Genomic DNA, 13,154 nt, shown 5'->3' on the forward strand with positions numbered 1-13,154 from the left:
TTGGTGGAGGGGGGCGGTGTAATGTGACTGGGTGAGTGTGGCTAACTTTTTTTTTTTTTTTAACTTTTAAAAGCATTTTCGGCCGAAGAGGTTGTAAAAAAAATACTTTTAAAAGCCTCAGGATGATCAGGCAACTCAGCTGGGATCGTCAGAGGCTTTCAAAAGCATTTTTTTCCCCTATAACATCTTCGGCCAAAGAGTTTGTAGAAAAAATGCTTTTAAAAGCCTCTGATGATCCCAGCTGAGTTGCCTGATCATCAGAGGCTCTTTTTTTTTTTTTAAAGCATTTTTTCGGCTGAAGGGATTGTAGAAAAAATACTTTTAAAAGTAAAAAAAAAAAACCAGCCTCTGATGATCGCGCTGCTCAGCTGGGCATGGAGGGTGGGGGTTGCAGGGATTTTTGTTACCGGTTCTCTGAACCACCCGCCGCCATCGCTACCAGATTGGGCAATCCGGTCCGAACCGGGAGCATTTCACCCCTGGTTTTGCCCCATTTTACAATCTTTCTTGCCACAGTTGTTAAGTGAATCTGTGAAGTTGTTTAAGTTAGACACACGATTGTTAAGTGAACCTGGCATCCCCATTGGATTGGCTTTGCTTGTCAGAAGTTGAAACAACCTGTCTCCAGAAGTTGTAAATGCTCCAACACTGGAAGTTTTTAAGAAGAGATTGGATAACCATTTGTCTGAAGCAGTGTAGAGTCTCCTGCCTAAGCAGGGGGTTAGACTAGAAGACCTCCAAGGTCCCTTCCAACTCTGTTATTCTGTTATACTTCTGTTATGGTTGCAAAAGGGGATCGCATGACCCTGGGGCATTGCAACTGTCATAAATACCTGTCAGTTGCCAAGCATCTGAATTCTGATTATGTGAGCATGGGGATACCCATGGGGATACCGTTGTTAAGTGTGAAAAACAGGAATGGGTAATTTTTTTCACTGCCATTGTAACTTCGAACGGTCACTAAACAAACAGTTGTACCGTATTTTTCGGAGTATAAGACGCACCTGACTATAAGATGCACCTACCTTTTTTGGTGAGGAAAAGAAGAAAAAGAAATCTGCCTCTGAGCAATTTTGCCTCCTTGCAGCAAACAGCCTGCTTTACTTTCATTTTCATTTTCAGCATAGCTTGATTAGCACAAGGGGAAACAAAAAATCTGCTCCAGCAATTTACCTCTTTGTAGCAAGCAGCAGAGCCCTGCGCAAAATAGCTGAGAGCAAAACAGCTGAGAGTCGGGAGGCCGATCCAATCAACTTGTGCTAATTAGGCTGCGCAAAGCTAAAAGGAGCTGTTTTCTCTTGCTGTTTGCTGCAAGGAGGTAAACTGCTGGGAGGCAGAGGCCAAAGTGTGGGGGCCAGTGGGTGGACGGGGCTACATTCGGTGTATAAGACACACCTAAATTTTTACCCCCTTTTGGGGGGGGGAAGGTGCGTCTTATACTCCGAAAAATATGGTAAGTTGAGGACTGCCTGTAAACCAAACTCTGGGAAATCCTTCACCATTGGACCAGGGATGGTATTCACTTAGCTTTGCTACTGGTTTGCAAATGTGAGCGCGCGCGCAGAGCGTCAACAACGTGGATAAATGGGACGTGATGACCTCCGGGCAGGTGGGCGGAGCCTCCTGCAGCCGCCGCTACCGTTTCGCCCGAACCGGATAGAACCGGCTGAATGCCACCACTGCATTGGACGTGATTCTTAATCATCCGGGTCGTGGTTGTTCCCAAAGCTGCTTTTCCAAAAGACAACTGGACTTTTTTGGTTGGTTGTTTGTTTTTTTCCTTGCAAATGTTTCGCTTCTCATCCAAGGAGCTTCTTCAGTTCTGGACCGTGGGGAATGGAAGGATTTATGTCCTTTGCAGTCATCTGGTTGTTAGCATTCAGTCAGAACGGAAGAAGCTTCTTGGATGAGAAGGGAAACATTTTCTTTTTTCTTTTTTTTTTATCAATAAAGTTTTTATTTTTATTTCTCATAAACACATTTACATGTACAGTCATTTCCATCATTTTTTATTCATCTTTTCTAACTTTCATTTTTACTTTTTCGGGGCTGCTCTTTTACCCTTTAACTTTACTCCAACCTTTCTTCTTCTCCTCCCCTTCTCTTCCTTCCTGTTTCTCCTCCTACTTTCTTCGTTCTTCCTCTCCTTCTCTTTCCTACTTCCCCTTCCCTTCCCCCACTCCTCTCTTCTTCCCCCCTTCTAATCTTCTCCTCTCCTCCTCTTTCCCTTCTCTTTTCTTCCTCTCCTTTTCCCTTTTTTCTTTCTCCTCTTCTCTCCTCTCCTCTCCTCTCTTCTCCCTTCCTCTCTCTCTCTACTCCTTCCCCTCTCTCCTGTTGAAGGGAAACATTTTCAAGGGGAAAAAAAAAACCCAAGAAAATCTATTTGCTTTTTGGAAAAGCACCTTTGGGACACGGTTGCAAATGTTGCCACATACTTCAAGATAACCGTTATCTAGAAAACATTGGGTGGCCACAAGAGAGAGGAAAGTTCAGAGCCGTAGAGAACTTCGCTCCGAGCAAAGTGTTTTTAACTTGAGTGGTTTGAATTCCTGCTAAACACTGCGAGGTTAAAGTTGAAATAGAAAGAAGTAAAAATAGGAAGAAGAAATGGTTGGATATCCCTTGATACATACTTGGTAACAAATATATATTGGGCTTTAATTGCTTCAAATATTTGATGGTTTGGCAATGACACCATCATCAGATGCGAGAACTTATTTGGCACCCAAAAGAGTCACGGCGTATATTTTTTTCTTCCTTCCCATCCCCACCCAACTTTTCATGATTTTTTCCTCCCCTTTTGTCCTACATTTTTGCCTGTGGAACATCTGGAACTGTCAGAACTAAACTCAGGAGAGTGAAGATAAAGGCTTATGAGGAGGGGGGAAAAAAGCTTTATAATGAACAGATATTTGAATCATACGTACAGTCTGCAGGACTGTAGGGATAGTCCTCGACGTACGACCACAATTGAGGCCCCCCCCCCAAATTTCAGTTTTTAAGTAAGGCAGTTGTTAAACGAGTTGCGTCTCATTTTACGACCTGTTTTGCCACCGTTGTGGCCATGCAGTTCTTAAGCGAATCGGGCTCCTCTCCTTAACTTTGCTTGTCGGACTCTAGCTGGGAAGATTGCAAATAGCTGTTACACTGCAAACTTTTGTAAATACATGCCAGTTACCAAGCACCTGAATTTTCAATCAATCAATCAGAATAGAGCTGGAAGGGATCTTGTTGAGGTCTTCTAGTCCAACCCCTTGCTCAAGTAGGAGACCCCTAGACCAAAGCTGTCAAACTCGTGGCCCGGATGCATCACACGCTGGCCACATCCAGTTTAGCGAAGGGGGGGGAAGTCCCGATACATCACGTGACACCGCCATGACGACATGAGTTTGACACCTCTGCCCTTGACCATTTCAGATAGGTGGCTGTTCAATCTCTTCTTAAAAATCTCCAGTGATGGAGCACCCACAACTTCTGGAGGCAACTTCTGTTCCGCTGGTTAATTGTCCTCACTGTTAGGAAGTTTCTCCTTAATTCCAGGTTGCTTCTCTCCTTGATTCGTTTCCATCCCTTGCTTCTTGTCTTGCCTTCTCTGATGCTTTGGAGAATAGCTTGATTCCCTCTTCTTTGTGGCAGCCTCTCAAATCCTGGGCCCCCTTTGTTGTCATAAATTGAGGACCACCTGTATAGCTTTGAAATAAATGCAAATAATTACGTAAGTCACCTTTCTCTTGCTCGCCTAAATGTAATTTTCACTCTCCCATCGTCGATTGGGTCTACAGAAGCAGATTTCACAACCAATTGAGCAACAGACTATCCCCAGCCACATTTTAATGAAGTGCATTGTGCAAATATAGCCTGTGTGATTATTGATGATTCAGGGTGTTATGTAATCTTACAGAGAGAGAGAGAGAGAGAGAGAGAGAGAGAGAGAGAGAGAGAGAGAGAGAGAGAGAGAGAGGGAGAGGGAGAAAGAGTTAAATAAATTATACTTAACTGTGCAGAAATATATTTTGCAAATATTTTGGCAGTGCGCAACTTGACCTTGCTTGAATCAACTTGAGCAATTGGCTTGGAAGGCACCTGCTGGGGTGTTCACTTCATTGGAAAAGATTTGCAGTCATGTTCCCTTAAGGCCCATCAGTGTCTCATTTTTATTTATCGAACTGAAAAGAAGAATGGCTCTCAGCTTTGGCCCAGGCAGGGACTGAGTTTGCAGTAAACTTTTTTCCTGCTTGCATTTCTTGATCGACAAAAGACTGCACTGTAATTGTTTTATTTTATTTTTTTTAAAAAAATTAATCAGATAGATAGATAGATAGATAGATAGATAGATAGATAGATAGATAGATGGATGTTTACTGAGGTTTTCGCGGGTGTTTGTATGTAGGTCTTTGGTTATTCGGGTTTTCTCCCGCGTAAAATTGGAGGTTTCTTGGCAACGTTTCGACGAAGTCTCATTCGTCATCTTCAGGCTGGTGTTCTCGGCTTCGTGCTTCTAGGAGCAATGATATATATATGTATATACATACATACATACATACATACATACATACATACATGCTATTTAACTCCCTTTTGAAGGTAAGCAATATTATGCAAAGGACTGAAAAAGAATAAATGAATTAAACGGAATAAAAGAAGAATGAGGAAAATGAGACAGGTGTATAGCTAGTTCTAATTTATATCATGGAGTGGACAGCCATCGCAATTTTAATTAAATAGGTGGTCAGCATTAGGTGGGCTTTTTTAATATAAACCCCTGAGGCCCAATATGGCTTTTGGTCAACTAAGGCTTTCACATGGTGTCTTTTAATAAGATGGAGGAGAGATTAAACAGCCTTAGTTGTGTTTGTGACACGCGATACGTTGCTTGCTATTTCAAACGAAAATTTTGTGGAATATGGGCCTCTTTGGGCCAGTATGGAACATATACAGCGACAACACAATTTTATCTCAAGCATCTTGTTGTTATCCTATGCAAGATGGGATTTCAAATCTGGAGACTTGTGTGCAAACTAACGTACTCAGTTTGGTGTAGTGATTAAGGTGCTGGTCTAGAAATCAGGAGACAGTGAGTTCTAGTCTCGCCTTAGGCATGAAGGCTGGTCGGGTGACTTTGGGCCAATCACCAGGAGACTGTGAGTTCTAGTCCCGCCTTAGCCATGGAAGTCGACTGGGTGACTTTGAGCCAATCAATAGGAGACTGTGAGTTTTGGTTCTGCCTTAGCTATAAAAGTCGGCTGGGTGACCTTGGCCCAATCACTAGGAGACTGTGAGTTCTAGTCCCGCCTTAGCCATGGAAGTCGACTGGGTGACCTTGGCCCAATCACTAGGAGACTGTGAGTTCTAGTCCCGCCTTAGCCATGAAAGTTGGCTGGATGACCTTGGCCCAATCACTAGGAGACTGTGAGTTCTAGTCCCGCCTTAGCCATGAAAGTTGGCTGAGTGACTTTGACCCAAACACCAGGAGACTGTGAGTTCTAGTCCCACTTTAGGCATGAAGTCAATTTGGTGACTGGCTCAGTCACTATCTCTCAACCCAACCCACCTCACAGGACTATTGTTGTGAGGAAACTAGGAGGAAGGAGTATCACGTATGAAGGTCTATCATGTATGAACATTGCCTTTAGTTACCTATAAAAGACAGGACAAAAATAAAATCAATAAATAAATACTGTTGTGCATATCCTACCAATTTAAATGCCCTTTCAATATTAACATATAGCCATTGATTGCACCATAGCCTTAAATTCTTTCCATCCCAACCAGTGACAGGATTCAAAAAATTTTACTATCGGTTCTGTGGGCGTGGCTTGGTGGGCATGGCATGGCGTGGCGCGGCTTGGTGGGCGTGGCAGGGGAAGGATACTGTAAAATCTCCATTCCCAGGGGAAGGATACTGTAAAATCTCCATTCCCAGGGGAAGGATACTGTAAAATCTCCATTCCCAGGGGAAGGTACTGTAAAATCTCCATTCCCAGGGGAAGATACTGTAAAATCTCCATTCCCAGGGGAAGGTACTGTAAAATCTCCATTCCCAGGGGAAGATACTGTAAAATCTCCATTCCCAGGGGAAGGACACTGTAAAATCTCCATTCCCAGGGGAAGGGTACTGTAAAATCTCCATTCCCAGGGGAAGGATACTGTAAAATATCCATTCCTAGGGGAAGGTTACTGAAAAACCCCATTTCCTCCCGATCAGCTGACACTCGGGAGGCAGAGAATAGATGGGGGCGGGGCCAGTCAGAGGTGGTATTTACCGGTTCTCCGAACTACTCAAAATTTCCACTACCGGTTCTCCAGAACTGGTCAGAACCTGCTGAAACCCACCTCTGACTACAACCCTTCTCATTTTCTCTTAACGTAGTTAAGTAAAGCAGCCTTTTCTCAAACAGGTACTGTTCCAGATGTTCTGAGATTACAGCCATTTTCTCATCCCAACACATATCAAATCAAATCTTTATTGTCAATGCATAACATGCGTACCCATGAGATTGAATGAAGGCCTGGAAAGCTTCAATGCTGGAAGGTGGAGCTGAAAATGCAGATTCTGCAGAAACACACTTGCAAAGAAACCTCTTCCTCCTTCTGTCCTTTAAGAAGCTTCTCCTTCTTGTGGCTTCGTACCCTGTTGCATTGTGTGTCAATTTCCTCCCAAAATGTCTGCTATCAGATTTAGGGTTAGCTGAACACACCCTGTGCTCCCTCGCTAGGAATGATTTCAGCTGAAGCGATACTTGATTTGCAGCTTAGATTCACACAACATCCATGAATGATTAAAAAAAAAGCTTCTGGGTGGGTGGAACCAAAAATGAAGATTGTGAATTGTACCGATATAGATGTACGAATAGAAAAGAATATTTGTAGCTCAAGGTTGAACCGTGGGGGTCCTTGGTGCGCTCTGAGCTTGGTTGTTTTCTTGCAGAAGTTTCATTGCCTAACTAGGTAACACCATTGTTCTGTCCCCGTCCCACACGCCCACACACCAACAGACGTCCAAGAGTTAAAAACCAAACCAGCCGACAAAATCCTTTTCCTTATGATAACGGAACTTGGCAGCAACCTAGTGGCTGCCTGCCAAGTGTTTATTACTCACGAAGGGAAGAGATAACTTCTCTCCGCTTCTGGTACATCAAAGTAAAATGTTCAATAATTAGAGAGTAACTTAAGTCCAAGTATAATCCAGCAAAGTCTATAGCAAAAGTCCGGCAATGCAGAATGGCGTGGAAGCTTTCAGCTTTGTTCGTCACAAGGCTTGACTGGCCACCACGCTCCCTTTTATATCCTGTGGGGTGTGGTCCAGTGACTCAGCCTAATCTCGGGCATGCCTTTTCTTCTGTTGCACGTGCATATCCCTGCGACGCTGTCAAGGATCCAGCCAAGACTCATTACCCTCATCACTGTCCATCTGTGGCTGCGTGGACGTGCTTGGCCCCGGCCCTATCTCTTGCCCTTCGGCGGACACTGAAGGCATTGCCAAAGAGGAGGGTCCTGGAGAGGGAGGCCTTGCCAACTCCTCTCCTTTACTCTGGGAGTCCTCTCCTGCTGATGACACAGGCTCAGGTAACGGAATCACAACAACCATCAGTGCTAGAAGGAAATGGTGTTTGTTTTCTATAGTATACAAGGGGCTTGCCCTGTCAGTGTTGATGGGAGAAAGAAGAATGTTGCTTCCAAGAACCAACATTGACAAGGCAAGCCGCTTGTATATAAACAGAGAGCAAACTCCACTCCCTTCTGGCACTGATGATGTTACCTTGTTGGGTAATGAAATGTCTGCAAAAAAAAAAAAAATAGCCAAGTTCAGAGAGCATTGAAAGATCCCCACAGAGCTACATATCTGCATCTGCAGATTTGCTTTATTATCATTGGGTTGGTATTGCCGTGACAGCAATGTCCTTTAAAATGAATGAAAAGCCAAATTAAACCGGTCAAAGCCCGTTTGAATTAAGATTCAATCAATCTTGCAGTAAGATTCATGTTTACTCTGATGTGGCATGCAAAAAGTTTTCACGCATGATTTGTAGGACAGAAGCATCTCACTGGCTAAAATACAAGTAGCCCTCGCCCTTCGACCACAATCGAGCCCGGACTTTTTGTTGCTAAGCGAGACCCGAGTTAAGTGAATTTGGCCACATTTTACAACCCCCAGCAGCCAAATCAGACGAGGAGCAGGCATTCCCTCTTCTCCCTGAGAGCTCCGAGGGGGAAGAGGGAATGGAGCTGGCAGAGAGAGAGACAGAGGCAGATGGAGAGTCAACAGCTCCCAGGTCTGGAGGTGGCTGATGAGAAAGAGGAGGAGTAGCTGGGTCCAGTGCCTGACGCGTGGATATGCAGAAGGCAGAGGAGAGGAGAGCAGTGGAAATCTATGGGCCGGTCCTTTGGGACAGAAGAGCCACCGCTGCTAGCGAAACCCCACCCTAGCTCTGGGGACAAAAGGCAGGGAGGGGAGATAAATAGATGTGGCAGACAACTATTCATCTTCCAGATGGACTTGTTAGACTGCGTTGAGAGAGAAACTTTTTTGCCGGGGCTGCTGGCGCTCCTAATAAAGGAATAATTGATTTAAATACAGAGGGTTTGTCATGTTTGGGGAGCTGGATCAGAACATATAAGTCCCTTTTTTTTCAGTGCCCTTATAATTTTGGACGGTCACTAAATGCAAGTTGAGGACTAGCTGTATTGGATTCAGCTTTTTTTTTTTTAATTGCAATGTTTTTGGAAGCCTTTCTTGCCCCATCTCCTCTCCTTTAGGAGCCACTCTTTTTAATGTCCTTTTATCAATTTTATTTTATTTTTTATCAATTTTGATCCTGCCATTGCTGAAACATCCCTTCAGTTAGGAGAGGACTTCTTATCCAATTATCTTAATGATACCTTCATGGCATGGGCCCGGGGTACTTGCAGGACCACCTCCTACCGGCCTCCCACCGCCCAGTGCGCTCACATAGGATTGCCCTCCTCCGGGTGCCGTCGTCCAGACAATGTCGGCTGGTGGTGCCCAGGATGAGGGCATTCTCTGTGGTCGCACCGACCTTCTGTAGTGAGTTACCCACTGGGCTCCGGACAGCCCCTGACCTCCGCACTTTCCGCGGTGACCTGAAGACATTGCTTTTTCAGCAAATTCCCTGATCTGCCGGGAGTTTTAATTGCTTGGGGATTTTAAATTGGATTATTTTAATATCATTTTATTATCGTGTTGTTTTATTTTGTGAGCCACCCCGAATCCTACGGGAGAAGGGCGGCATATAAATACGATAAATAAATAAATAAATTTGATCTACATAACCATGCATTCATGAGTGCATCTAACATACAACTATAGCATTAAAAAAAAAAAAACAACTGTTAGAAATGGGCCTGGTTGTACATGCCACGGATTTTCTGGCGGACGAGGGAACCGTTCTAAAATTAGACTCTGCCATGCAGGAAAAGCTTGGAGCACTTAAGTTCCTTTTGCAGTAATATTTCTTTTCTGAGATAAGCATAATAATGTGTCACATTAGCTTCCGCCGTTATGCTTCAGGGCGCAAGGCACTTAGGTGACGAGTGAAACAAGCAATTAAGTGTTTATTATTGAGGTTTGCCATCAGGACTGGTGCCCGGGAGAGGAAGTCATGAAAAATGGAATACAGGAACTCCACCGTAAGCTACGATTTGAGTTGACGTGGTTTTCTTGGGAGCATAAGATAACCGAAAAACAGAGTTCGTCAGAGTCTCCTCTACTCAAGCAGGAGACCTTATATCATTCCAGACAAATGGTTGTCCCATCTCTTTTCAATATAAAGTTTTCAATATAAAGCATTGTCTGTTCATCTGCATATCTTCAGACAGGACCATTTTCATTTGAGAAGGCTCATTTGACAAAGGATAGAAAAGTGACTTCACATTTGCTGCACATTTAACCTCCGGCCTCCATCGAAGTCTAAGAACGAAACTGGGTTTTCATCACTGAGTACTCGGAACTTAAACACGTTTCTTCACGCTTCTTTCAATGAAAGTAGGAAATGTAGATCTTAAAAAAACAGCTTGAAAGGCTTCCTAATGAAGTAGAAAAAGCCTTGGTAGTACAGTGGTTTAATGCACTCTGTTATTAACACAGCTGCCTGCAATTACTGCAGGTTCGAATCTTACCAGGCTCAAGGTTGACTCAGCCTTCCATCCTTTCTAAGGTAGGTGAAATGAGGACCCAGTTTGTGGGGGCAATAAGCTGACTTTGTATAAATATACAAAAGAATGAAGGCTATTGCTTAGCGCATTGTAAGCCGCCCTGAGTCTCCGGAGAAGGGCGACATATAAATCAAATTAAAAAAAAGAAGAAGAAGAACCTCTATTATTTTTTCCCCCTTAAAACCACTGATAAAACTGTTAGTATTGACTTAGTGCAAAAGGGAGTCTCATCAGTAACGGAAGCTGGAGCCTGTGACGAAACCACAAAGGAAACGGAGAGGGCCGGCGTGAAACCTTGTGTTGCAAAGACACACACTCAGAACTACCCAAACTGTTGCGACGCAGCCAAAAGAAGTGCAAGGAACTGGCCATAATTCTGAGATCTGCACCAAGACATGAGGTACCGTGTCATTTTGCCTTTCTCCCCCTCCTTAATGTGTCTTCTATTTTCATTTGAGAGTAGTTTCTCCTATGGGATCTGAAGGGTGCTGAGATGTTGAGCAGCAGGTCCCACGGCAGAGGTTGCTCTGAAAAATTGGTACCGTTCTTCTTCGAAGACTCAGTTTGGCAAGTGTTAGAACAATTGATGAATTGAAAGTCAGACCAATTAATCAGCGGAATGACTTGCCTCCAGATATTGTGGGTGTTGTAACACCGGAAGTTTTTAAGATACTGGACAACTTTTTGTTCGAAATGGTGTAGGGTCTCTGCAAGTGTTCCAGAGGTTCTGAATTTACTTTCCTCAAGAAAACACCATCCTACCGCTGGAATAACTAAGTAACTATCTTGTAACTTAATTATTATATGGTGTTGTGGAAACGTTACTCTCGCGCCCATTTTGAAAACTAAACGAGAGTGTATGTGGGATCGGAGGCGATGATCATGATTCATTGTATGGTCAGCCAGATGTTGAGACTAGGCTTGGCTCTTTGGTCCACCTATCGAGACCTTCCCAAGGAATTCTATTATTGTTTTTTTCATCTGGAAGAACTCTTCACAGGAGTGCCTTCAGTGGATTAGCAGCCATGTTGCGTTTTATCTATCTTTCACTTTTATGCACCTCCCCTCTTTCTTTTCTTCCTCTTTTGCCTTCTGCTGGTTTCCCCGCTGATACATTTCGAGCTTCTAGGATTGTTTCGTGTTATGTGAAACCACTGCTCTAAGAACTTAATATGAATCATCTGAAGCAATGGGGCTATTGTTCCCTCTTTCCGTAACCGTAAAGAGGAGATTCTGAATTTCGGGTCCCAACTAACTGCTGTTTAGTTTCTGTCTCTCTAGTTAATCTAGAGAGTTAATCTAACTCTCTAGAGTTAGAGAGTTCTAGATCTCTATGCCTCTACATCTATGCCTATGTTTATACAACCAAGCAGGAGTGCTATTCAGCAGGTTCTGACAGGTTCTGGAGAACCGGTAGCGGAAATTTTGAGTAGTTCGGAGAATCGGCAAATACCACCTCCGGCTGGCCCCAGAGTGGGGTGGGAATGGAGATTTTGCAATATCCTTTCCCTGGAGTGGGGAGGGAATGGAGATTTTGCAGTATCCTTCTGCCACGCCCACCAAGCCACGCCCACAGAACCGGTAGTAAAAAAAAATTGGAATTCCACCACTGCAATCAAGGATTGTATTAGCTTTTTTTGGCTGCCGCCGCACACTACTAGGAGAAAATACCCCTTGTGTTTTCTCTCTGCCAAGACAATGGTGAAGCGGGAGTCATAAAAGAGAGACTTATTTTTCCGCTTAAAAATAAGCGGAAAACTCTGCATCTTCCTAGGGAATTTTGCATCCTTGGAACGTGCTCTCCAAAATGGGTCTGACTACGATAAGTCCCGTGCGTGTTTTTGAAAATCGCTTCCCCTGCAAAGGCACTATCGAAACGTCGTCAAACAAAACAACGCCAGCATTAGAAAGAGTTCTCTTTCAGGAGAATTTTTTTTTTTTTTTTTTTTTTAAAGGAAACTCAGATAAATAACACCTCGGCAAGTTGCATCCGTGTTCCTCTGCTGCCTTTTGTGCAAAGCCTGACCTTTTAAATGCATGCTGAAGGACACCGATGTAATGCGTGGAAGCAGTGTGCGCTACATCTGCATTTGGCGTAAATAATGATTGTTGCAAATAAGCACCTCCAACTCGTTGCCTTTCAAACGGGCTTGTTCTGCATCTCTATTCCAGTGAGATTGGCAATTGGGTTTTGTCTACGGATTTCCTACATTGGTGTGATTTAGGGAATCTGGGAAATTCCTCTCAGTTTACAGTACATTGGAGGATGGAATACGGTAACTCAATCAAGGAACTGCCAAGCAAGGTAACGGTAATCACGTCAACCAAAGAATCTCTTAAGATCAGTTCCACCTACACGGACAGGGCAAACCACTAAGTGCAGGGTTCCCCAACCTGTGGGCCACTGCCTACTACTGGGCCCGGGGCCTATTTGCAATCGGCCCACGTGAATGGCTGTCTGATGTGTGCGTCAGCATCTCTATCTCTCTCTCCCTTCCTTCCTTCCTTCCTTCCTTCCTTCCTTCCTTCCTTTTTCTTCCTTTCTTTCTTTCCTTTCTTTCTTTCTTTTCTTTCTCTCTCTGTCTTAATCCCTTCCTTCCTTCCCTTTCTTTCTTCTTCCTTCCTTTCCTTTCTTTCTTTTTCTTTCTCTCTCTGTCTTAATCCCTTCCTTCCCTTTCTTCTTCTTTTCTCTCTTTTTCTTTTTTCTGTCTCTCTCTCCCTATGTCTCAATCTATTTCTTTCCTTCCTTCCTTTCCTTTATTTTTTCTTTCTCTCCCTCTCTCTCTTTCTTTCTCTTTCTCTCTCTGTTTCAATCTCTTCCTTCCTTCCTTCCTTTCCTTTTTCCTTTCTTTTTCTTTTTTCTTTCTCTCTCCCTCCCTCTGTCTCAATTTATTTCCTTCCTTCCTTTATTCTTTCTTTCTTTCTCTCTCTTTCTTTTCTTTCTCTTTCTCTCTGTCTCAATCCCTTCCTCCCTCCCTCCC

The 13,154-nt window shown here is 43.8% G+C and overlaps 1 protein-coding gene across 50 annotated transcripts in view; it reads left to right on the forward strand.

The window, feature by feature from the left end:
- CELF2 (CUGBP Elav-like family member 2) overlaps positions 1–13,154 on the forward strand; it is a 650,307-nt gene that overhangs the window by 359,395 nt on the left and 277,758 nt on the right. For 4 of the 50 annotated variants that reach the window (XM_087873628.1, XM_087873630.1, XM_087873652.1 and 1 more), the window contains exon 1: positions 6,533–10,573. The exons of the other annotated variants lie outside the window; for them this stretch is intronic. In XM_087873628.1, the coding sequence (XP_087729754.1) occupies positions 10,569–10,573 (5 nt within the window). In that variant the 5' untranslated portion in view covers positions 6,533–10,568. Of the gene's footprint in view, positions 1–6,532; positions 10,574–13,154 lie in introns of those variants that run through there. 50 annotated transcript variants of the gene reach the window in all.

The sequence above is a fragment of the Pantherophis guttatus genome, chromosome 7 (genome assembly GCF_059756535.1).
Source record: "Pantherophis guttatus breed Tessera chromosome 7, ASM5975653v1, whole genome shotgun sequence".
Classification (NCBI taxonomy): Eukaryota; Metazoa; Chordata; class Lepidosauria; order Squamata; family Colubridae; genus Pantherophis; species Pantherophis guttatus.